The sequence below is a fragment of the Anopheles maculipalpis genome, chromosome 3RL, assembly GCF_943734695.1.
Source record: "Anopheles maculipalpis chromosome 3RL, idAnoMacuDA_375_x, whole genome shotgun sequence".
NCBI classification, from domain to species: Eukaryota; Metazoa; Arthropoda; class Insecta; order Diptera; family Culicidae; genus Anopheles; species Anopheles maculipalpis.
In genome coordinates, this window is record NC_064872.1 from 75,306,143 (window position 1) to 75,333,167 (window position 27,025).

At 41.7% G+C, this 27,025-nt stretch overlaps 3 protein-coding genes across 6 annotated transcripts in view; all 3 read left to right on the forward strand.

The window, feature by feature from the left end:
• The window catches only part of LOC126562130 (leucine-rich repeat-containing protein 15-like), a 487,244-nt gene that overhangs the window by 140,006 nt on the left and 320,213 nt on the right, over window positions 1-27,025 (forward strand). The window contains exon 3 of one of the 4 annotated variants that reach the window (XM_050218557.1): window positions 18,170-18,186. The exons of the other annotated variants lie outside the window; for them this stretch is intronic. The gene's annotated coding sequence lies outside the window, so the exon portion shown is untranslated. Of the gene's footprint in view, window positions 1-18,169; window positions 18,187-27,025 lie in introns of those variants that run through there. 4 annotated transcript variants of the gene reach the window in all.
• On the forward strand, window positions 10,683-11,264 carry LOC126560983 (uncharacterized). Its single transcript, XM_050216932.1, has one exon. It carries the CDS (start codon window positions 10,683-10,685, stop codon window positions 11,262-11,264), a length of 582 nt encoding a protein of 193 aa, XP_050072889.1.
• On the forward strand, window positions 11,766-12,347 carry LOC126560984 (uncharacterized). The gene has a single exon (XM_050216933.1). It carries the CDS (start codon window positions 11,766-11,768, stop codon window positions 12,345-12,347), a length of 582 nt encoding a protein of 193 aa, XP_050072890.1.

Below are 27,025 nucleotides of genomic sequence, written 5' to 3' on the forward strand. Positions count from 1 at the left end.
CTTGGCTGATGGTAAAGGTGCACAGAAAGCCTGAAAGTATGCAATGCAAATGTTTCAAACTTATTTTGATTCTTTGAAGCATAGAGAGATTCATTGTATTTTTTTTTTAGCTTTCCGAGAACTTTGGTACTGTATTGCACTTGTTACGATCCAATAGAAGTTCACCTACACCTTCAATAACTATTGAGATAGCGTCGATATGTTTATTTTTTTTTTTTAACTTTAAAATAACCAACATTCCCGTGGCCTGACAACAATGCAAAACAATAGTAGTACGTAAGGGCATAAGCATACAAAACCGTTTAAGCTATTTTTTCGATTCAGCATCCTCCTTTCACTGCGATATTAATTAAAACGGCACCCAATATCAAAAATAACATTCCATTTTCATTTCATAAATATTTACACAGCGAAGTAGCGCTGAATGAAATAAAAATAATTAACTCACACCGCACATTTCATGTCCGGGAGGGTGCTGTTTCTTTTTTTGTCAATATTTTTCGAACTCCTCGATAGAAATAGAGCGTTATTATAGGTTTTAATTATCTCTACCCCGTTAAGATTCAATTCCTCCTGAACCATCCACCCCAGCACCAGCATTGGTTCATGGTTTTAGATTCCGTGTGTCTTCTCTTTTTTGCCAAAGTTATCTCCAGGTTTTGCTCTCCACTCGATGACTTTATTGTATCCGCACTCACCAGCACCTTTTGATACGAGTGTCTACCAAGCAGCTTCATCTTTGCCTCTTTGGTAGCAACCAAACCGTAGTGCCGGCTATTAGTTTTTCCCTGGCAAAAGTCACGACAGCAGAATGGAATTGGATGAGAGCAACAACGTGAAAGCCGCAAAACCTGAAACTATTGCCGATTGAAATCTAGCATCCAGCATCGATCGAATCGATCGATCGTGCCCGTACAGTACCGGACCGGGTTGATTGGGTTTCTATTTTTCAATTTTGCCTCCATCATTGTTAACCCGATATCTTTGCTTCTTGTAAAAACCGACCGGGGCGCAGGGGAGGAGTGAAAGTTTTTCACCCACTTGGAAAAATCATTTTCAAAGCCCGCAAACCGAACTCATAATCTTCGCCACTTGTAAGCCACTGATGGAAATGGGGGGGGGGGGGGGGGACACGTTCAAGATGATTGGAAGCGGGGTTTTGTTATTAAATTTTTTATTTTTCTTTTTATCCTTTTTTTCGCTTTGCGTTTCACTTCGTTGCGAGATACAGTGATAGTCACCGGCACACCAAGGAGTTGGTCCGTTGTTGTGGCCCAACCATTATCGTGCTTCACGAAACATGTGGCTGCTTTGAGGGGTTCGGAGGTATGCAGCACAATATTGTTGCACTTAGGTGCCTATTGTTTGTGTAGATGTCGACAGTTTGTGCTGCATTCAGCTACGTGGGTGACAGCCAAGAAGAGCTTAGTTTGGGTAGAAATTAATTTTACAAATTACAAGCAGTCATTCTATGTTAAAATTATTGGAAAAAGATGAAATTAGTACCTTATGTTTGTAATGTTTTGGTAACAAATTTATAATTCGTTCGTCCTTTGAAGCACCAAATCCTTCAAAATAAGACAAACAAGATTTCTAGAACATCAAAGATTAATTATTTCCGAAAAACACAAAAGCCTACCGACACTCATTATGTCCTTGGAACTAAAAACTCCTAAAATAGACTGAAATAGCACCAAGGCGCGGCAAACTTTCAATGAACTAGCCACTACCAATGGCCAAGGACAAAGCTGGCAGGATCATGTAAAAACCCCACATCCAACACCTCGAGGACCTCCCCTCGTTCCCTGATCATACCTATTACTGGGTTCACGTTATCCTGGGAACGTGGAATCCTGGGGAATGAAACTGCGAACCTTCTTGCGGATCAAATTAGTAGAGAATTAACCATTAACCGACAACACCACACTATCCAAACACGACCTTCATATCTGGACCAAAAATGTGGCCTCTGTCACCTGAACCAGTAAATGGTTTCAATACCAGAACTCATGCAACTCCATCTAGTCATACAATTACAGTCCACCATTTCCTAATCGATTTCTTGGGATTCACCCAGCAATGATCCAATATACACCTTGATCATGAAATCCACATTAGACGATCAGCGAAGCAGAACAAAAACTCATTCGATCTTTCAAAACCACAGAGGCACATACTCAAATCAGGAACCACTTACAACAGTAGAAAAGACCCTTCCCTTGAACTGAATAACCAACCAACGACTTCCAATCGCTGGTGAACATGTTTACCATTCTATAGAACATAGTAAACATAATAAAGTAATAACTAATCTGCTCCACAGCATGTTGAGGCCATGTAAGAAACCATCATTTAAGCAGAGCTGTTCCATTTTCTATTATGCTAATAGAAAATCATCCTTAATCGTTCCTGGCGAAACTGCATTCGAGTACCATCAGCAAAGCTAATCAAGCACCACAGCACAATCAATTAACCCGTCCGCAAACTGCCACCACGATGCGACCAAACGCTATCACCGACAGCTGACGGACCGGATTCACTCCCTTTCGGAACAACGGAGAACGTAACTTACCGCATGAAAAGAAAAGCGCTAGCTAATACGATTATCATTACCAGAGACACGAGAAAGAGAGCAAGCGAGTGAACGAAATGGAGTTTCTTCAAATAAAAAATGAAAAAAAAAACCCCAGCAACGACACCTTCCAAGGCAGCTCGTGACCAACTTCCAACACCTGCAGCAATAAAAAATAAACCCCAAAACTACACTTTTTGTCTGAGATGATACTGTAGTGCTGGTTTTTTGCAGCATGAGCCAAGTGAAACCCTTCCCCAACGTTACGGGGGACAATCTTTCGATCTCGCGCTTAATCCGCTCGTACGACACGACCCGACAAACTTTATCTACCACATAATCCTCGTTACTTCTTTTCACGGCGTGTCACTTTCCAGCAAGGGAAACGGGCACGCTTGAAGCCACCTTTCAGGGCACAGGGTGGATACACCATTTGCATTTGACTGCGGCTCATTGGGTACGGGTGTGGCTGCTGTGTGTGGCACACGCTTGTATATATGATCCACCGACCAAACTCATAATCCGAACCGTTCGGTGAGGTTCCTTTCGAGAGCTCGCAGCCGTTCTTTCGGGCTGCATATCCCTGCACAGTTGACGGGGTACGGTGACGTTCCGCGCTATACTGTTCTCCTCTCAATTAAACCGTTAAAACCGGTTGTATGCTACTGGCAGCAAGCTGCAGACGCTTTAGCTTTCTCGAAAAATGCTTCAACCTTCCCGAAGAACCTTGCCAACTCTGCCAGGGTATTGTATTAAATTAATCCTTACTTGACAAATCCTCCACAGCACAAGCGCCTTCCTACTGCTGTAGACAAGCCCTGCAGAAGCTCCCCAAGCATAGACGGGATAATACCAAAAGGTGGCCACCTTTATTTCCATATGGCTTCCCGATGAACCGAGGGTACAACTTTTGGCACACTCCTGGCAAAGGTACACCCATGCTCCCGGGATGCTAAACTGTTTGCATTTTAATTAACTCATCATGACTTCTAACATTCACGTTCTCTGCGGCGTCGCTCGAAGCCAAAACTGCCAGGCGAATTTCTAACCAACCGCCGTGCAGCTGCAAACCATCACACCCAGAGCATCTCCAGGATGTTTCGCGGATATTTCAAAGAAAATTTACGCGTGTATTTAGATAATGTTTGCTCATCTGATACGCTGAGCCGCAAGAGTACGAGGAAACATTAGCGTTAGATGCGAGTCGAGTGTGCTCCAGAAATAGCGGCAAACCCTGCTGTCGTACACGATGTGTGGTGCAAATTGACACGCTAAATTGGCTAAAACTAAACTCCCCCAGAACAGGTATCGGTGCACAACGTTTCCGACAGCGTTCGGAAATTTATTATAATCCCCAGCCCGGGAAAACGTGCTTCCTCTGTCACCCTTTTACTCTGCTCTGCAAGCTAAGCAATCAACTACGACGTGTGTTTCAAATCTAATAATGCAGGATTATGACGACCATGAGGTGACAGTTCTCATGACCTACACTCATCATGGTGCGATTTGTGTGCGATGGTTGTGAATTTTGTGCTGGGAGAAAAAAAACCGAACCACCAACTAATCCCGAACTCAATGTACCATTTACGTTGATGGGTGGGAAATTTCACACAATGTGAAATGATTTGACAAGCTGCATGGATTTGCAATGGACTTGTAATCGACCATAATTTACCTACACGCCTCACAGTACACCGTACGAATTGTCATACGCATAAATCCTCGCAATGATTGACAGAAAACGGTTGCCACGTGTTGTCGCTGTGTTCCGATTGGTTTAGGTGGTTCTAAATTTGTAACGCGACAAAGATGAATGGTTATTTAATACCACGAATGGGTTTGCATTTTGAGCCTTTTTTTTTAGGTAATTCGGCCTAATCTGTACTACACAGCAAGTCACATTTAGCAACGTAATAAAATATCATTGCAATGAAAATAATAAAAGCGACTAAAAGTATACTTTTCCAAAAAAAGGATTGGAAAATATTGCATAAATTTCGACATTTATTCGAATTCGGTTTCAAGTAAAAAGGACCTTCACGGCTTTCAAGTTCCATTCATTTTTATTTAGCTCTATGCTCGTACTCTACACTTCTTCACTGCTCGTCCTTCGTAGGGCAGCAATCGATCCTCTCGCCTCGGCAGCCGGTGATCCTAGCTTCCTGCTTTTCTTCCGTTTTAGGCCGTGAGTGAAAACAGTGATAGAGGGCGAGTGAAAAAACCCTCTATCACTGTTTGTAATCAAAGAACTAGATCTTCCTCCGCACTGTGTATCAAACTTACCTGCTTCTCGGACAGCCAAATACTGTCCAACTGTTACAGGGAATGCCCTACGCTAGATTTGATGCCGCAAATGACCTAAAAAGGAAGAAATCATGCAGTGCGAGCATGGGCACACCTAATCTTTACGCTTGTTGCTGACTCACTAACACATTTAAACTCAGATCAAACTTGATTAAGGCGGTGCGCGAAAACGCCTTAGTCCCGGCGCAGAGTGAGGCTGGATAAAAACTTCGTGGGGAAGGGGAAGCTCGTGATGCTCTGTAACTGGGAGATATGAGTGGAAAAATGCTTTTAAATGCAGCGAGCGGATGATTTTTTCCAGGAATTTAGTTTCTAACGACCTTTTCCCGTCTGTTTTCCAAAGCATAATTTCACAATGGTCAAGAAAAGCAGTGCAAAGGAATATAACGAAATAAATAAAACACTACCTAATAAAACATTGTCAACCCCACAGTGTGGGTAAAGCAGCGTTACGTACTAAAGTGCACTCCTACAGCATTCGCCATGTATGGACATGAATTCTAAGCAAACAGCACAAAAAATAACATTACACACACTAGCGGCAACCACAAAAGGGCGGATGGACTCGAGGGCGTATGTTTACCAACAAGCAAAGTACACCAGTGACTGGTGATCGCTTTTATTCACCCACCAGCACTGGGCAACGTTTGCAATTTGGAGCATATTTACTTGCGGTTTTTCGTCAAATTGTTACAGCTCACCGGTGGAAATCGTTGCTGTATGTTATGAGTGGTAGTGCTCAAAAACATACACCAGCGCATTGCACAAACTGGCGCCGTTAAAAAGTTGTACCCCAAGCTGGTGAGTTTGGCTCTGACGCTATAAATGCGTTATGAATGCGTTTTGTAATGAAATGTGTGTTTACTTTTTCGAAACTCGATAGTTTCTATAGAGTATATTATTGCTGAAATGTGGTTATGGCCGGCTGGAATCCTTACGTGATGTACGTAAAACATGTTAGCATTTTATTTTTATTTTCTGTTTACAGCATCCTCTTAATGTGCCACGCACAAATATGTAGTGAACAAACACACTCAACTAAATCAAACAGTTATACGACAAAACTTTACCCATGAAAAGACACAAAAACCCACAAAAATGTCCGCTGGAAAAATCTCTTTCAACCGCAGCGCCCACCGCATGCGAAAGTCGGTATTCCAGTAGGGTATTTTGTTGAGTGTGAGCGAGTGACTGTCGACATTTTTGGCTCCACTCACAAAGGTCAAAGTTAATGTTAAAGGTTGACCGAGGCTAACCGTTGGAAGGAAAAACGGTCCCGTCCAGTTCAGAAACTGCTTTAGCACTCTCTTGAACTCGTGTATCGTTTTGGATTGTTAGAATTAGCGAGGGTTTTTTCATGTTTCGTATATCAAACTGGACAGGACTTACAAATGTCTAGAAATTTTTTTGTTTTAATTTGACATTTCATACTGAATAATGAAATTCCTTTTTGTGCTTTTTGAGCAGTTCATTGACAAATAAATTGTCAAATATAGAATTCAACAAAGAGAAATTCTCAATGAGGTTTAAGCTGCCAATATTCTGCCGCTTCTTGGCTGAACGATCTGTTAGGTCATCAAATGGCTTACTGGACTTGTTGATAACACACAGTTGGATAGTCAGGCCTCATCACGGGGTTGAGAGGAGGGGTTACGATAATCTGAATTGGATTTTAACTCAGATTCCACCGTATGGCGTGTGAGTTTGTTGGGATTTTTTGTTACGGCTTCGTTCTTTTTGCCTTAACTATTTGCTATATCATGCCGGCCATTTCAATGGCTTGGAAGACATATTAATACTACGTAATGGGATGGTCACTCCTCCAATGGATTTCAACCCCGGACTTCCTGCCTTATGAAGAACGACGTCCAATAACAAAAAGTTGGAATTAATTGCATACTGCCAGCGGCAATCATAAACGACATATTGCTCCTGTTTTTAAAATTGCTAAATTATATTAATCAATTAGGTAACTGTGAGTAGTTAAGGACAGGGTTAGTCCTGGTTTATTGGTTGTAGTCCGATTATTCTTTTTATTTTTCCCCCGGGGCTTCTTGACGCCTTTCGTATATTTTTGGCAACATCCGGAAATTGTTTGACAGTTTCTCGTATATTTTTAGTTTGTTTGGTCGTATTCTATTGTAGCTACTCTTCTACGATCTGCTTCGTTCCAAATTCCAAATCAAATTCCAAACCAAATTCATATCATTGGAGCAACATCACATTCCTCTTTAAAATACAGCATAAAATTCACTCACCTCACCAGCTGCCCGAATTCCTGCCATACTATTATCGAAATAATAGGAAATTGGTTTATCGCTGCATAACAGTCCCCATACCATCAGCACCACACACACACACACACACACACAAAAGCTCTCCTTTCGACAAAGATTCCAAAACATTCTTTGCTAACTTTTCATTTCCGTCACTAAACCACACGCAACACAACACTCATACACAACACCACGACGTATCGGTCGGTTTTACCGGACATTTGCACAATGTCTTGTGCACCCGTTTTTCGACAACTTCATCCAGAACGCTGGGTGTCACCGGATTTTCCGGACCCCGAAACTTATCCCACTCATATGATCGCACGGGATGCGAATTTTCCCTCGAACACACACACACACACACACACACACTCACCCGTAGCGTGGAAAGTGTTTTATCAGCACCAGAAGCGAGAGTAGCAAAACTTGTTGAAAGAGCATGCTATCGTAAGATTACCGTGCCGAGGCCGTACGTTCGACCCAATAGAGGGGGAGAGGTGGGTAAAACTTTCCACCAGTTGTCTTATCGGTAAACGGCCAGCTACCGGTAGTATTGCCGGTAGCGTAGCGATGATGAATATGTCACTCTGACCGGCAATAAATTTTGTGCGATACACGGCTCGGGCACATTGGCACATCGAGCCACATCCGGCAGCGGAACGGTATGTTGTTTGCCAAAAAGTTTGACGTGCCACTTCCGGCTTCCGAGCACCGCGGAAGGGCGTGATGATTTTAGTTTGAATTTCAGCTCCAGTTTGCTTTACTTTTTCAATTTTCACAGTGGCGCGTGTCATCTTTCAGCATAGCGAGTGTTCGGCGGAACAGTGAAGACCGTTTCTACAACGCTAAAATAATGTTTAAATCACTGATACGATGCGAGAAACTATTCTCTGTATTTTAAAGCTTTATTTGAGCAGTTTGTTCAATAGTTAAGAAGAAAAATCATTTGTCAATCATCAATCAGTTGTGCCCGGAAACAAGTTTACATTCTCTTCAAATCAACCAATACTAATGAACTCTGACCCGTGCCTATTCTAAATACAGCTTCCCTTTTCACCTTTGTTTTTTTTTTTTTAACTTTTTGTTTTCCTTGTTCTTCCTATTTTTTTAGCCCTATTTCCATGCCGTTCCATCTCTACAAAAACCCAACGCTCATCAGTCATAAAATCAACAGTTTCCGCTTGTTGATTGCTGGATCGATTTATTATTCAAATCAGTGGGACAACAGTTTTCCGGACGAACCGGGACCACTTCCTGGGCCCGATTGTGATGCTGATAGTTTTCCACCGATGATCGGTGGAAGTGTATTTCATCCGCAAACAGATCCTTTCGAGTGAAGAGTAAATTATTTATACATCCGCCGGAATGCGCATTATTCAAGCGTTATTTTGTTAGGTTTAAAAATGCACTATTTTTTTAACCATTTATTTGTGTTTAATAAATATTTTAGATTTTGTATTAGTACACATATAAATATTTACACAAAACCTTCAAACTTTGTAGGAACAGAATAAAGAGTAAATTTTCGTCAGCGAATTGCATATCTTCTGGAGTTTCAGTAAGCGTAAGACACCTTATCATATAAAAATGCAAGAATTGTGTGTTCTTAACATTCCTTACCATAAAATAGTACTTTCTTATTAATGCCATGAACAAACTAATATCAATGTTCCACTCAAGTGATGCATATTTATGAGGAACAAACCACATTAATATTACCGGAAACAAAAACTCCTCGGAATTACAAATACAGGACTCACATGTTTGTATTGTACAGCGTAATAAAGTCATCACAATGCTTCCACAATGCTACGATGGCGCACCCCAACCGTGCTGGATATTATCCATCTCACAACTCGTAAAAATAAACAGACATCATGTCATGTCGCATGCCCTGCTTCATTATGAATATCAAAATGGACACCGGACCGCCTCCCTTCCCCATTACCAGCCTCCAAACAAACAAGCGCCAAATGAAATTAGTCCAGCCTGCAAACGAGCGACCCAGCGAACAGTAGTCCCTGGGCGTCCACATTCGTCCACTCTGCTGTTGCTCTGGCCGGTTGGCGTAATGGCGTGAAGGATACCATGCCCGGGTTATAATTCAATTTTCGTTCATCTAATTAATGAGATGAAGGGAGTGCAAGCGGCGAGGGCACACAAATAACTTCTGCCGGCGTGCAACGATGCCGTACGCTACACGGATGCGTTGTTTGCGATGGTTTACATGCGATTCATTCTTAAGCACCACTGTGTACCGGTGTGTATTGTGCCTGTAGTACGAGCACAAACGAGCGCAATATCGATAATCGATATTATTATGCAGCTCAATGAAGCTTTCAGGGACTTACCCTAAGACCAGTACGCTTAGGATGGATAAAAACCCAACTCTCAACTCACACTTGTGCTGTGCTTGAGCTAAAAACTAACTAAGCCACAGTATTTTAATGCTTGACTCACAATTTAATTCCCTCTCTAGCTCGTCGAATCGTTTTTTATGCCTGTAAAAAACCACTTCAATTACTAAATCTAAAATGTACTACCTACCAACCACCATCTATCCTTCCATCCACACCACATCAAAGGCCACATTCCTGCCCGGAAGACCCAATAAAGGAAATTCCAGCTAAATAAAATAACAACCGGAGTAGAAAAATCAGTCGGTGCCATCCGAGATATTCCAGGTGGAAGAGGTTAGGAATTGTTCCTTTCCGGAATGCAAGCGTATACTGCTTACGTTCATTGAATCACACAGCATGTTGATAGGGTTGATAGAGGAAAATCGAACGGAAAATATAGCATTTCTAGTAGGAAGAAGAAAGCATAAAAAAGTTTACACAACAGAAATGGAAGCTTTCCTTATTATGTCAGTTGTAAATCAAGGTGTAGCGCACGGGTAAAGCATTGAATGTTGTGGAAAAACGGTAAAAAGAAATAAAGGATTTTTGAGGAATCTTTCATAAAATATTACTTTTCCACTTCACTCTTATAATTGTGATCCAATAATCCACTCTGATAATTATGTTTATACAATTAACTCATCACAAGTGGTGTTGACAAAACGGCATTGAAGCGTCATAATAAAGTGTAAATAAATCAAATAAATCAATAATCCACTTTGTAAAATATTACTGAGTATTTCGCCTGACTACAGAAATTTAGCTCATTGCCTATATTTAGGCGTTCAAACGAGTTGCGATCTCAGAATAGAAATGATTTTATTTGATTTTATTTTTTATACAATTATGATTGATATTCTTCCTACAATTATGATTAATAACTTCCTATATTAACATTGTTCTTATTTCACTTTTAAAAAAATATTTACACTGTTCACCTTGTAATAGAACGTTGCAGCACAACCATGCACACACGCACACATCTGCAAGCTTTAAAATCGCTCTTCGTTTTAATCTTATCATCTCAGTCGTAAGCGTTGCATTGCACTGGCCACTAGTGCCCTTACTTCAGTCGTACAAGACACACTCGCGCTTGTTTTATTATTCATTATTTTCGGTGCGTGCGTAAACATGTCTGGAAAGCGCGTGTTTTCAGTGCTTCTGCTTCTGATTCCACTAACATCCGGCGCTGGTTTGATGAAGTATTCCACCTGTGCTACGATACAGTACCAACTTTCTCTCATCGGTGATTCGATACGGCATGAGGCACGCAATTTTCAATCGGCTCCATTCTATGCGGGAGAAACGGTTGACGTACGATTAAGACTGCTGCTTGATGCGTACCACAACCGAATCGCCCAGTACCAGCAGTATGGAAACCAGATGTCAACGTTTGTGCAAGGCAAGCTGAAGCAGTTCAACCTACCGGTCGATGGTTTGGAGAACAATATATCGTTGATAGAGAAAATCTTTAGCACCGTGGAAGATCGGAACGCTTTCCAGCGACTGCAAGTGACCGAGCAGAAGCAATCGAATCAGAATGTAACTGCCGAAATAGCGGAAAATCAAAAACTGCTTGAGACGCTGAAGCTACAATCGCAACAGTTACAATTGCAGCTGGCAGGATTGAACGAAACACTTGCGCTGGTGGAAACGGAAAATAAGAAGCTACAGGCCACGATTAACGATAATGCTCCTCATGTACGGGGTTAGATGTGGAACACATGAAATGTGGTATACAGCGTAATTTCGTGTGAGGAAGATAAAATGTTAAAACGTGTATAAATAGTGCAAGATCCAATAAATGAATTCAAGAATTTATGCCTTAAAGATCAAGATTCTGCACGGGTTTGTTTCATCCATTAAAGAGTGAGACTTAACTTTTTCATCCAATTCTTGATCCTCCTTATCAGCGAACCCAAACAAAAACCTCACCATTAATGTAAACACGACGTCTGCTGTGGGATTCCCTTTCGCACTGCAAATCAGTGGGAATCACACACAGCTTCAGTAGTAAATCTGTAATCATGAGGTCATTATTTGATTGCTCAAAGCGCAATACAATGAGGTGTGAAGCATATGCAGCCAATGCGATCATGTATTTGTGCTCAGTAAGCAAGACCATCCAGACCAATCGACCAGACGCTATCAGCAGCTTCTCGCGCCAGTAAACTAACATCCGCAGAATACAGCGCAAGTGACTCCCGCCGTGGCATGGCGATTCGTTGGACATTACGTTTGGTGCCGGTTTTCGCGCTGCTCATCAGTGGCGGTTACGGCTGGTTTACGTACTGTTCACCAGAAGTGGACTACTTTGAGAACATTCAGAGCCTATTGGAGTTGGCCACTACCCGGTACGGTGTGTATTACTCATACTCAAAAAATGACACCCATCCAACAGTGCTGCAATTACTGGATCGACTCAACGTCGATCTTACCAAGCAGATCTCTGCCAAGCATTCCATCGAAACGTACACGGCAGATAAACTCAACCACTATGGAGTAAGCCGAACAGCTGCCAGCAGTGTTAGTGAGGTTCACAGTCTGAAGGAAATATTCCGTGTGCTGGATGCGGACAATGATTTGATGCTGAGCGAGCTGGAACACCAGCGTAAAGAGTATGTGGCAAAACAGCAGGCACTGAACCAGCTGCAGGACAAAATCCAAGCACTGCGTGGCGCCAACGTTGCGCTGGAAGCAAGCATCAAGGCACGAAACGATACCCTATCGAAGGCCAACGCCACTAAAACTGGGCTCCAAAAAACCATGCTCGAACGTGGGCTTGAACAGCAGTGACATCACGTCGGATCGCGTGCCGGACAGTTACTAGGACAGTGTTAATAAGCTTTCCGTTTTCTACCGCTGTAGCTATAAATAAAAGATTAATCTCCTGTTACGACGGAGGTCAAAGTTTGAATGTTTCCCGCTAAAGAAATGCTTTCCCAGTGTGAGGGGACGCTAAAGAAGAGCGTGCAACCCAGTTTCCAAGGGCACCAAGGGCACCGAGGGAAACTTTAACCGTGCTAATGCTCTTGACGTTTTTATGTTTCATTTTCTTTTTCGCCTTTCTAGGAACTTTGACGTCTCCGCAAAGACGATGCAATGTCTAAGTCAATAAAAACGAAACTCCCGCCGAGTGATATGTTTCATTTATGTGTGTGTGTGTGTGTGTGTTTGTGTGTGTCACTGTTCCGAGTACACGACTTAGCCAGGCACTCAAACAGGTTTTACAAGACCCGGTAGCTGTCCAGGGTATCGCGTGAGTGACAGGTGGCACAGGAAAAAGTGAGAACGAGCGTGGAAGAAGCGAAAAACTCACTCACACTGGCAGCTCTAACACAAAAACGCTCTCAGTGTCCTTAGAATGAATGGCATCATCGTTAAACACCGTTGGGAGTACGAGGACTCGGCTACTATCGTCGCTACTTTCGGAACAATTCACCGGAATAGGTCATCTTGCGAGACGTTTATCCAACACGACACCGCAGCCACCGCAAGCCCGGTTTGTACCATCTACCAGTAGAGACTTTGGTCAGTTTTAAGAGCACTCGGGACAATAAGGACCAATGTTTCTTTGTTTTTGTTTCTTTTTTTTTCGGGTACTAATCTTCCTCTCAGAAGTTGGAATGTGGGAAACTGTCCTCCTCTAGTTGTGTCTATTTATTCTGCACAGGCCCATTGAAGGATTATCCATGAAAAATAAATGCATCAGCTTCTTTAGCGTTAAGGAGAATTTATGCCCCAGCGATACTAAGAATTAGGCTGTGCTCTACTAGTACAACAAGAGTTGGTCAGTTCCACCACATTACGCGTCACAGTTGACAGTGCTTGGAATTTGTTGTGTGTGTGTTATACCTCTACTTTCCCCCTATCCTTCCTTCTTTGCTTCTTCCCTGGTAAGTAGGTTAAGATGAGCTCGTTACAAGTGTTTCGAAGCACTTAGACGCACATAAATCACACCATGATGCTCTCCCCTGGACGACTGCTGGCAAATATTTTATCCTTTGATTAGATTTATCTCCCTGCTGCGTGAGATGAAGATGCTGGTAACACTGTGACGCTGATAGTCAGACAGCGCAAATACATCCGAACGCTGGGATCACCGTCAGGATGATAGATTTGCTATCGATTTTCGTCTTATTCCAATGATACAGCCGTCGTTGTCATCAGCGTCGTGTCCGGTGCGGTAATGATGGGGTAAGGATAAACGTGAGAAGACAATTGTTTACCCAAGGTGTCCTCTAGCGGGTTAGAATGGGCACAAGCATAAACATGTGTGTACATATAGTGCGAGCATATAAATCGAATGCGTCACAGGATAAATAGCTTCATCTTAATCATACCGTTGCAGATAATTTCTCATCTGGCAGGGAGATTTAATTGCTTTTCGTAACGTGTATAGACTATTGTTGAGCTCAAACTATACACTTTCCAGCAGAGCATTAAGAACTCAACGAATTGTGCAGGTGTTGTGCAGCGTAATTGCTATATTGCGAATATTGCTTTGGAATTGCATACCTTTAGGCGTTTGCGTTTTCTTTAGTATCCCTACTATACAAAAGCTTCACGGCAGGTGGACTTATTTGATCCAAATAAGCAGCTATTTAAGAAAAATCTTCCTTTTCCACTTCAGCGAACGCAGCTCCATTTGCAATCCACGGCACTAAAACTCAATTAATCAAGCCGGTAATTCGAAAAACGCTTCTAATGAATTATCTCTGCGGTACATAAAATAACAACCGTAACCCGCACGGTGAAGGCGACTGGGAATGAAATCATCGCCGTGTATAATCGTATCACAAACCTACAACAAATATTGATGCCATTCCACGCGAAGAAGTCCAACCACTGGCACCGAACACTGCATCGGACACGTCGTCTTTCATTATTACGTACAGGTAACAGCTTAATGGGCACTACCGGGGTAGCTCCTACGCTACCATTACCGTCTAATTTATTCAAACGTTTTTTCCGGGACGGGCCGTAGCGAAGGAACGAGTTGTTCGGGCAAACACGGTCACAGAACCGGTCACCATTAGGCTTACACATCCGCCATCTTCCCAAGGTTTGTCTCACAGTCCGTTTGACGCAGCTCGAAGCAGGCTGGCAAGGAGCCTGAAATCCATTTCCGGTCATTAGCGCAACTGGCCGCACTGGTGGTACGGAACGTTCCTTGCCCGACCACGATGGGATGCTTTTTAATGGTTATGACTTATCGTTGTTTTGGTGTGCAAAACGCCCACGCAGCGGGAAAGACGTCGTGCTGACGTGTCGCACTGTTGGTAACGAGTGCTAACGTTTGGTTGGTGCCATTAAGCTATAGAGCCTTATTCGGGTGAAAGATGGTTCCTTTTTTTTTGACAGAAAAATACCTCTCTTACGTGAAGACACCAAAATTGAGCACACTGAAGAGAGAAAACACTGAAAGCCTGAATTTATATTACAGTAATCACATTCACTATCAATCAGGTATGTTCCAATAATGTTTATCATGCACTCCTTGGTTGAATCATATGGAAAGACCAAAGGATTTTTTTTTTGCTACACAAGTCTACAAACGCCTAAATGTAGGCTTTTATATAACCTCGACAAGTTGATGTTTAATGTTTATATTTAAATTAGATTTAGTTTATAATATTTTAAAATCTAGTGAAAAATTTGCACCTTACTAAACGACTAATTTTATGCAATTTATTAAGTTCTTTTGAATTACCTACGCCTTTCATGAACCCTTGTATAATGTTTTTTCTGTGTTTTTCAGGGAAAACAGCGTATTGCAAATCAATCAATCTATCAATCAAACAAATCACCGCAAGGTGTTTTTTTTTTCCGACTGCATTAAGAAAAATACTGTTTTACATATGCTCCGAATGATTATTAACACGTTGACAGTTGTTGAAGTTAAGCACGAAAGGTGAAGTGTTTAAGGCTAAATGAAAATTATTATCCCATCGGCACTGTTGTGCATGTTCTGGTTTCGAATCACCGGACCCATTTCTCAGAACACCATTCGAGATCCGATACGACGAACTGATCGGTTTGTTAATATTAACCATATCGAGTGAAGGGTAAGTATTTATAGAGTAAATACCCACAGTATCCTCCTCCTTTCTACTCCTTACTATCGTCCTCTCACCTCTCTATCCATACACCGAGCAACAACAGTACGGACGAGATTCATTAAATTAATTAAATCCTTACACTCACTAGCCTGTGCTTACCGGGCCGCATTCAAACAAGCGTTATGAAGCGTTCCGTTGATAATCACAATAATTTTTGTGGCTTGCATCCGCCCGACACCGTTTGCTCTGTTCCCCGTTTGTTTGTTTCCCTTTCGAGCGTGGAAGTGGCAAAATAATAACACGCCGCCCGGGTGCGAGATTGATGGAAAGCGGGAGAGCATAATTAAATTCGGCACCACGAAATGACCATTTTCAGGTCGCGATGAATTATGCAAACAAAATTTTACAAGCACCTTTCCGGTAGGAAGCGTTTCGGTATGAAGCGCTGTTGTTATTCATGGGAAACCGGTTCTGCACAAACTGATTGAATAGTGTAAATATACGGCGATGGGTTTATCGGTTCAGCGATTAAAGACGAAAATCAAAATTAATAATACATTTCAATGATTGATATCGTATGTGTAAAGCCCCATTCAGTACGATTGTAAAAGGATATCAAACATCAAATCCTCTTTACTAAATGAAGTAAGCTTTGCGAGAAAAAAAAAGCGATCAAACAAAGCCCAATAGCCAAATAACGCCAAAAACTTCATTTATCGAGTCATTCGTTCATAAGAAAGCTTCAACTTCTGACAATCAAATTTTCACGATTTTCTTCCTCAAAGAAATCTAGCCTTGGTAAAGCCACCCATACGGGCCCCACAAAAACCTTTCATAAACTGTTAAGAGTCAGTTGTTTTGGTGCAACTTCCATGCAAACCATATCTAAGAAGTCTTGATCACTCGAGCCACGGAAAAACTTGCCAATGTTTTTTTTTTTTTTCTTTATACGCAGACGTCTCGAGGTCACCAGCAACGGATCGGCAACGGCCACCAGGGTAGATGCAAAGTTTCTTCGTCGAAACTTTCATCATTGGCACCGTTTCGTTACGCCCAGCCCATCTACGGGTGGAGTTTTGGCTTGCCTCACCCCAGAGCATGGCTGATGATAAATGTAGCTTCTTGACCGCAATAAATTTCTCCAAACACTTTTTCTCCCAGGCTGGACCGGCGATACTGTCTGCAGTCCGTAGCGCATAAATGCGTAAATAGAAAACAATGTACAGTGTCGTGTGGCCGTGCCTAAGACACGTCTGCAGAATGTCTCGAATAACTTTTGGCCTTCCCGTTTGCCGTTGTTCTTATCTCATCTGGCCTTCGCAACGGAAGGCCAGATTCAGCTCTGAACGTCTGAATCTGCGGCATAAAATGTGTATGTGACACAGTCTTATAACCTAGCGACAAAAACGCGACAAACCGCTAACCGTAAGGAATAGGTCCACTGTGATAAATGAACGTTTAATCATCAACGACACTACCATTGTTTCTTTCGATGTAGCTATCCTGGGTGATGGTAAGATGTTTGGTTTTTTTTTTGCTTTCACTGGCACGCGATTAATAATACACACCGTTGGGATTAATGGTGAATGTGTGTCCTGGGCAGTATTCGATGGTAAATGAGAAATGATTTTGGCCGACAGTAATCCTAATGAACGGATGGAATTGTGCTGTACGTTCTTCGTCTTTGGGACCACAACCTCGATAGGTCAGTTTGGACTTTCTTTTTACTACATTTTACTTACTTATGGAGTACGTTGTTTGATTATATCGTTTATTTTACAACGTTCAACAAGAAAATTTATGAATCAGTTCTTTAAGAATAAAATTAAATCATGTGTCTAAACTTCTAAACTGGACAGTGTTTATCCAGAAAAGATATTCACAACTATCAATAAACTACATTTTGCACACCGGATTGCATATCTTGAGGCGTTTTATTTTGTTTTTTAGGCGTTTTTTTTTTTGTTGATTTCTCTCAATACTAAATTCCGATTTTACACGTTACAGAATTTTATTGATGCAAAATCAAAACCAAGGTGCATTGCAAATTATACAATTATGCTCCATTTCCCATCATCTATGAAAACATCAAGTAATTCCAATCCCATTTTAAAGAGCCATTGCCCCAGCGATTCACAAAATTTACTACCTTCATTAAAACTTTGCAACTGGTTAACAAGCTACGGGCAACTCACCATTAGATCGAATGGATGGACAACGTGTAGTGACTGAAAAAAAAAAAAACACTGCTACCCAAACTACAAAATGACTCCCGGTAATCCATCCATCTCGCTCCTCCTCCCTCCCGCCTGTGTGCCGCCTTCATGCGTTCCGTGCAATTTGTTGCTTAATCGAATTGGACTCCGGCGCAACGATGCGCAAAATGGGGCCAATTTCGAAGCACCATCGCGTCAAGCCGTAAGCGACATCAATCCAACGAATCGATAATATATCGTTTGCTGGACCCCTCTTTGATGTTGGCCCCAACAACGCTCCACACCGGAAGATTGTGCGTGGGCACGCTGATCAAAGACAACGAATTGAAAGAGCAAAGAGAGAGAGAGAGAGAGCGAAAGGACGATGTAGTCCCTCCCGCCAGTGGGAAAAAGGGCATCCCTGACCGTAAAAGCTAACAAGTCAATCACGGCCGATTAAGCGATTGACTTGGAAAAAGATTGAACCCACGGGGGTAAGTAAGCATGGTCAGGATTTCCAAAATTCCCTCCATGATAGTGACGCGTGACGCGTAGCTACGAAGTTGCTCCGTAAACAACCGTCTGAAGGATCCGAACACTACTCACAAATAGCTAAATTCCAAGGATCGCATTTCGATGCTGGCCGTTCGTTTGGAAAAGACACAGAAACTTCATTCGCTCAATCTACCGAACATCCACTGTCACTCGTTACTCGTCTTTCGAGACGATGCTCTTACGAAACGAAACTCAAACAATGCTTTCGAACGCTTTCGGTCGTTCGAGTTCGGGACATCATTAACGAACTTTACGCCGCACATTCTTTACATTCATGCCAATAGTTTCGCGATGTGGAGCGGGAAACACATTTTCGAATGACAGGCGCAGCCTGCAGACGACACCACTGAGCGAAAGCATTTACTAACGAGAGTTTTCGGTGTTTTCTCAAAAAAGTTGAAACTAACTCAAAAGCATGTCATTACTTCTGTGCAACAGTGAGCCAAAACGGTACAAAAAAGGGCCTTCATTGTTGGCCCCGTAATAACAAAACATTGCACCCTTCTTCTTTTTGTGTTTTTCTTTCGAATTCTTGAGTGAAAATACATGTCACCGGTACACAAAATGTCAGAGAACCGCTTTTACGGAGTCGCCTCCATCACCGGTAAACAAAAGGCGAGACGACATCAGCTACATTTTTTTTTGTTGCTTCGTACAACCAATGGTCGCTAGCATATGTCGAACATTCTCGTGTACGTACGGGTGGCCAAGGCATGACCCTTTCTCTTAATACACAAAACCCTGCATCCATCTATAAGGCAGTATCATGTCGGTGCTTCGTCAAATACGTTTGTACCTTTGTGAGCTGCGAAATGAAACTGTGTGGAGGAGAGATAACATACGATATCAAATGACAGCGCATGTACTTGCTGAATAAAAAGGTACCTTACGATTCCAATTATTATGCTCCGGTTCTTTTTGCTGCAACTCATCAAAACCACAGCAAGGGAGGGACGATATGAGTGGTGGAGATAAGTTTTTGGGTTTCACTCTAACGATTCAAACCGGATTTCGGGTACGAAATCTTAGCAGACGTTGGTAGAATCTTTTTAAAATGAATTATAATTAAAAGTCTGCTAAATATATAAGCTTTCTTACAGTATTTCAATAAACAGTATTGCCAGTTAAATTTTCCTTGCCCAAAAACCCGATGGATTTTCTGCTGGCTTGGTAGAATATTGATAACGGCTGAAAGTAAGCAACTACGGTTTCCATAATTATGTTTTGTATAATCATTTATGCAAGAAAAAAAGCAGCTAGCTCTGTTTGGTATTGGTCAATAAACCACTTAATTAAATTTCCAAGCTCTTCACGAGTAAATGCTAATTAAATAGAATTGCATTACATTGCATACCTTCAGGCGTAATGATTCACAGCCAGGGTGCCTACCAATGAACTTAGCGAAGTAATAAGTTTTAGCTTTCAATGTCAATAATTTAATCGATTTCCATTTTAATTTCTATACACTTTACAACAAATTCAATAGTTTGTGAAATTTGTAAAAAAATGCCTAATTGATGTCCTTCAAAATAAAACCGAACTACTACTACTCTAGCTGCATTTTTTCACAAAGTTTTTTTTTTAAATATTGTGTTCCATTTTCATTCTCATTTCCTTCTTTCACTAGCATAATTTTATCAACCGGGCAGGTCCGTGCAGCGCGACAGACAATTTTATTTACACAATTGAGTACCTCTCATCAATTATCAACACAATCAAAGTTGAACCGTTTCGGCAGTATGCCGCAAAAAAAAGCATAGAAACACGAAAGCTTCCTCCATATTGCACAAACTTATCGCACGAAGCAAGCAGAAAGCTTCAACTTTTCACCATCCCCCATCCTCCTGTTACCAACCCACACCACCCAACAACCTAAAGTTTATGAAAAGTGACGCTTCAAGGATGGAATTCATTCTTCGATCAACAACAGAAAAGCAAGTTCTCAAGAAATGACGCATCTTTCGGCAAGGCTAGAAGATGGAACAGATTCCGGTGATACTGGAGGAGGGCGAAGAAAAATAGAAAAATAGGTAAAGAAATAAAAACACGAACCACTCGCGCATACACACACACGCACTCACACACAATACATTCTACGCGGTGAATAAAACGGCTCTGTCGAAAGTTTTTCGCGACGGTTGATTTTTCCAGCAAATTTAGTTTTCTGTTATGCTCACCGTTGTCGATTTTCTCGCCATCATGCCGAGACGTCTTTTTCGTTGTTGGTTTTCTTATTTCGTATTTTGATTTTTTTTTTTACTTTTTGCATTTTTCTTGCCATCTCGCCATGTGAGCCGACATAATGATGAATGATTTTGTGTTTTTTTTTTTCGTTTTCGTTTTGTTTTATCCCTGCCTTTCGACACAATTTTGCACCGAACTTTTCATATTCTTGTACCGACTTTCTGCCGTGTACTGATACAAACTCCGACACACAAACGCACACACACACCTCGGCATTTCAGGACACACCGGGACACGCAAAAAGCACCGTATTATCACCGTAAGTTTAGTGCTACCGTTCCTCCGTACGAATGCACTCGAATGGAATGGAAAAGTTTGTTCTAACCAAAATGAATGGCCTTTTTTTTATTTGGGCAGAAAATAATACACATAAAGTACGGTAAGCGGGGCCAAAGAATGGGACCGTCGTCGAAACAGAACAGTTTCAAAAACTAGAAACAAAAAGCCCCAGCCCTAGAAAGTGGGCAGATCCAACCAAACGGGTAAGAAACCTAACTTTCCTGCTGTGAATCGTCCTCAAATCGCCCTCAAAGCATCGTTGCAAAACATCATTTCTTATGGTGCGGTGTCTCCGGCTTACTCATTCATCGCTACGGGCAATGGAGAAAACATGGACAACCGGTCACCACGGTGAAGCAGTCGTTTTTTTTTTGTGCATGGTTTGGTGCAGCTTCTGGGCTCGTTGTGCAGTTTGGTTTTGCATTTTCATTATAAAAACATACTTTTAATTATTTGTTTTTATCATTTGTTCATGTTTTTCATTTTCTCAAGAGTTTTTTTACTGTGTTAGAAATAAGCCGTAGTGCATTATAAACACATTTATTTTCATTTATCGCTCGCTATCAGCTAACGCGGATGTTTACTTAAAAATATAGCTCAACACTTATAGAGATAGTAAGGTGTACAGGGTTGCGATGCATATTATTGAATTGTGTAATAGCGTTAGGGAATGTTTTAAATGAATAATTTAATATTGCAAGCCCTTTTTGTTAAAATTTACAACCATATTTCGAAATTCGAAAATCAGCATTAGTTGAAAGAAGCAGTAATTACGGCAGTAACTTAACAACAAAAAACCGCTCAAATGCGAATTGTACAGCGTGATTATATAAACAAGCATCTTCTTCGCGGCTTAACGAACCTCTAGGTCAAGGCGACAGTCTATTGACTTACTAGACTTGCTGATACTACGTTTGAAGACAGACGCAGCTGTCATCTCAACCACCAGGCCGCCCCACTAGCATTTAGAACGCCTGAATGTATGCAATTTCTCTTTTCGGATTGTTTATATGGCGTGTTTGGAGTGTTATACGATTCTTTTACCTCACAAAGTGACTGGCTATCTATTGGAATTTCAAGAGATTTGAGCGTAAAGCATGAATCAATAATAAACAAAGCATTACACAATTTTGAAAACAATTTTTCAATTAATTTTTTCCAACAGATGGCGCTAGTGAAAACAGTAAACGATCTATTGATTCTTCATCTTGGCTAAACGACCTTTCTAAGGTCATGCCGGCCATCGAAATGGCTTTCTTAACTACCGGTACCACGTAGTTGGTTAGTCAGCCCTCACTACGGGGGGACGGTTCGGATGGGTTTTGAACCCCGGTCCTGCCGTTTGAAGACCGGTGCCACAGTTGCCTACACCAACGGGCACGCTCTATTGCTACAAAACCAGAAAATCGTTACTGGTTTAGATATTCAACGAATAATCTATGTTCCTACACCTAATAAAAGTGCAAAGCGGAAGTACAATCGCTAAAAGACGTTAAGAAAGGAAACCAGCAAGCTAAATGGTTATGTTAATGGCTGTAAGTCGCTTTTATGGCGAACTAGAATGAAAGCTTACGACTAGCCCTTCTGCTCATTATCATTAACCCATCCCGCACAGTTCATTCCGTTCCGTAACCCAGCATTCGCTTCTTAACGCGCAGAAATGAATTCACCCAGCTCATTACCATTTTAATGCATCATATCGCGCGGATTCACCGGGAGCATTACCGAACGCGATAGTTTTATGACAGTACGCGATAATTACAACGATCATATTTCACCATAAACCTTGCATCCGCCAACCCGTCCGTAGATGCTTCCACGATGCTAATTAGACTCCTAGCCCATCAAACCGTAATTAGCATCGACGGTTCGAGCTGGTGCAACTTTGGGCACCTTTCGCCGCCAGGAAGCATGAATACGTTCCGACGCATTTTATCGACGTTGACGGGCAAAAGGAGCGCTTGCACTAGCCGTATGATCGACGTTAACTTTGGCTCATATCGCTCATCACCATCATCATCAAAGCATTCCCGGGTAGAAAGAGGTCACCAGGGAAAGACGTTTAGCAGCATTTCACACAGTTGCACCGATTCACCTGCTCCGTCAACGTAAACGATGATATGCTTTTCAATCGATTGAAACTTGTGGCAGATTTAACCTTCATGTCTCACTGTCACACCGTCGGTCCGCTCCCCGTTACTACGGCACAGGTTGACGACTTTCCTGAACCGGAACGCGGTTCGCAAACGTTCAGGTGTGCTCAGTCCAACCGGAAAGTACTTCAAATCATGCTTTCCATTTGCACCATCAACACATACCATACAGGGGGGGTTTCGCTTCCAGAATCTCGAGGAGGGGATGTAAATGTAAACAACGGGCACCTGTCATCCGTTCGGGATGAACTAGCTAGAGGAGGAAACTGTTGGGGGGGGGGGGGGGGGGAGAATTGTGCCACTGTAACGTACTTGACGGCACACCAACTGCAAGGCGATTCGATTACGATCAACTAAAGCGTGCGGCAAAAGCTGCAAATGGGTACGGGAAGCTTTAGAAATCTAGAAATAACTCTGCAAGATGCCACTGCGACTACCATTGCATCCCGCACACCGGTGGGAAGCCATCCGGGTGATGCTTTCCCCCAATCGTCTCACGATCTTCTCAAGAAGGTGAAAAATGAACAAGGAAAGAAGAGTTTCCATTAAGCCGGTAAATAGTGTTGGTGGCATCTTTCCATGGGATCGTTGCTGCAGTAGTCAGCGGTGCCTTTCGGAGAACTGTTCCAATTTCGAACCATTCGAGTTTTCTTAGACACAGCTTTCGCAAAACTTTCAAACAAGGGAAGAACAGGTGAAAGGTGAAAAGTGTTTCTGTGTGTGTGTGTGTGTGTGTGTGTGTGTGTGTGTGTGTGTGTGTGTGTGTGTGTGTGTGTTTGTGTCTCAGTCCGCTCTTTTGTAAACGAACAAGTTGTGACTAAAACAAAGTCATTTAAAGTAATCCAGCACCAAACTCGATGTTGGTGCTGGTGCTGTCTTCGGTGTCACGAATGCGCAGCGTGATTTATTTTTCCTGTCCCACCAAGCCACCCAGCAGCTACACATCACGGACCACCTTTTTTAGTATTGTTAAACGGTGTACTTTATTTTTTTTTTTACCTTTTCCCCTGCGAGTACAAAAAAAAACTATATTGAAGTTGTAAAGCAGAGCCGACAGTGAGTGAGGAAAATAATACGTTCAAACCTTTTCGCAGAAACTGTGAAAATAAACTCCCAAACATTGTTTCGCTGTTGACTGAAAGCACATTCTTTAGTATATTTGTTTATCTGCTTGCGTACCTTCATTTTATTTTTTCCTCGATCTCGCACCTCGCAGGTCAAAGATGAAAACTTTAGCTTCTAAGCACTCCACTTCTTACTAATGTTAAATGCTAACGAAAAAAACAATGAAGGCAACGGGATGGAGTAGATGGGAACCGAAACAGTCGCACCCTGACACGTACTTTTATTTTTCTTTTCAGGAAGTCTCTCACCATCTCCTGTTACGTTGTTGAAATGATAATTCCTCTGCCAACCGTCTTTATGCATCCATCACGGCCACACAGGACAATAAATATCAGCCAAGAGAGAGAGAAAGAGGAAAAGCTCACCCCAAACTCGCATAGCATCCGTCAGATTCTTGTGAAAACATTTCAAATCCTGACAGATGTCACCAATTGCGTTGTGTGTTTTATTTCAAGTGTGTGTGTGTGTGTGTGTGTGGAGGGAACATTCCGACTACGTGGACTTCCGGAACTCCCAGATGTATGGCAATGAGATTAAGGGAGTTCTGACATATGGTATGAAGTGGCTAGGTCGTTGGCATTTTTAATTATCATTCATTCAAAGTAAATTAAAGTTATTATAGCTTTAAGTTCATTTGTCCAGGCACTAAGTAAAAAAGAGCCCAGAAAACTGCATACATTCAGGCTGAATTGTAAAACAAACAACGCCCGAAGTTATGCAATGTATTGATTCATACTAGTTTTTCAATGCGTTTGATGCTAGTTTTTAGACACTTAAGCAATTAATTGCACCACCATTCATAATGGTCCGAAAGCTGCAATACGTGCACATCGATGTGATAAAATCAATTCAACCTTCAAAGCGACATTGTTTCCACTAATCCCACCAAAGATAAATGGTTCCTCAGCAACCATCAGCGACTGAATGATTTAGTGTGGTGTAGCAATCATCGGTTGCTGTGTTGTGTTTTATTTTTGTTTTCCCTCTCTCTTGTGTTTTTGTATTTGTCCCGTTTTGGTAACACAGTGAAAATCCTCTTAATCGATTCCCGACCAAAGTCAACCAATCGTCAAATTGGGCTTAACAGAAACCGGAGCGAGCTGCATAATCTGAAACTGTGTCATCAAATACGAGAGCTCCGAAAGCACAATGCTCTACATATTATCGGTTGATAAAAGTTGCATTTCGATCAACCGGATTACTGGCGTTTGCTGTAGGAATGGTACATGATTACGTATGCACACGTCAATTCCAAGAATGGAGCTCTATCTAGGCTTTTGTCTCTCTCTCGAGTTTGCCCTCTGTTTCATGTATGTTTTTTTTTAGGAACAAACATTTGCATTCGTTGTAAAGATTCCATGAAAATGTTTGGATGATGATACCGATCTCGAATGATTCATAAAGTTTAGTGCTTCAGTCGAGTTCATTTCCAATAATTTGTTATCTCTGCGTATTAGTGTTGCATATGTTAGTAAAAAAAAGTTTATTCTTTTAACAGCACCACTTAAACCAATTACGCTTCATATTTACAATTAGCGACATCTGTTAGAATTAACGTGAAGTACTCCTTCCTACCGAAACAAAACCTTGGTACAGATGTAAAATGAAGTAAATAATTCAAACCAAACCTCGCTTGCAAATTAAAACACATCAAAGGGAATTGAATAATTTACCTTCAAACAAAACTTTAAACGAAACCCATTTCTTCCAACCAAGCGAAAGAACAAAGACTAGTTTTTTATTTATTTTGCTTTCCCCTTTGCAACTGACCAAAAACTTCCTCGCTATGAGTAACTGCAACGGCACACGGCTGTAATTACTGGGCAGAATTTGTACCGAAAATGCACCCGATAGCTCAAAAAAAAAACCATTCTCAAAAACCAAAGACAAAGAACCATTGTTGCAGTTTCCAGACGTGGAAGAGTGTGGAAATGACGCCATACCATGTGCTTTGTGGCAATAATGAAAATTTGGACCCATTTTGTCGTCCTTCGTCATCGGTCGGTCGTACGGCTGTGGGGTGGCCAGTTGGTAAACGGACCGTAAAATTGAAGCGAATTCGAAATGGTAAACTTTGCTGTCATCCCCGAAAATGGTACACGAAGGAACGGTCGTGATGCCCTACTTGTCTATGAAATTTTCTGGTTAAAATTAATTCACTGGAACACAGATTTGATTCATGCAATTGTAAATATCATTGTTTCACATGAAACGTGCAATTAATATAAACATGCTACTTTTACAACAATGCGCAAAAAAAGCACACAGACACTCACTCATCATACTTCATCCACGTTGGACTCACTGCCGATGAGGAGCTTTGCCACGAATTCTTCCACCACAGCACAGCACAGCATAGAACCAGAAAAACGGGACGAAAACCACATTTTTCCTCATGAGCAACGACTCACTTCATGTGTGTGTTCGGTCGGTCGGTCGGGCAAAAAAAAAGCATCAGCGGCGGAAACTTGACGACAAGTACAAACGTACCGTCCTTACGCTTTCGACAGCGTAGAATTTGCGCATGGTTTTATGCTGCTTTATTACAAATATCGGTAGCTCGTAGGTTAGCGGTAACATATGTTTCAACCTCACGAGAAAGTGATTTGTTAGATGTGCAACGTTTGTGCAAATTAGTTCTCCTAGCGCTTTAATCAATCGCTTTTGAAATTCTTGAACTAAAAGCATTCAATTTTGTGTGAAATTGTAATATTGAAAGACGTGATAAACTCTAATGCTGAGGGGTTAAAAGTAAATAAAATTTTGTATTTTTTAGCAAAAAAGCAAAACGACCATGTCGTTCTATCGAAATATTTTTCTCGTTTTTGACTGAAAGGTTTTAAATCCAAATTTTATTCCAA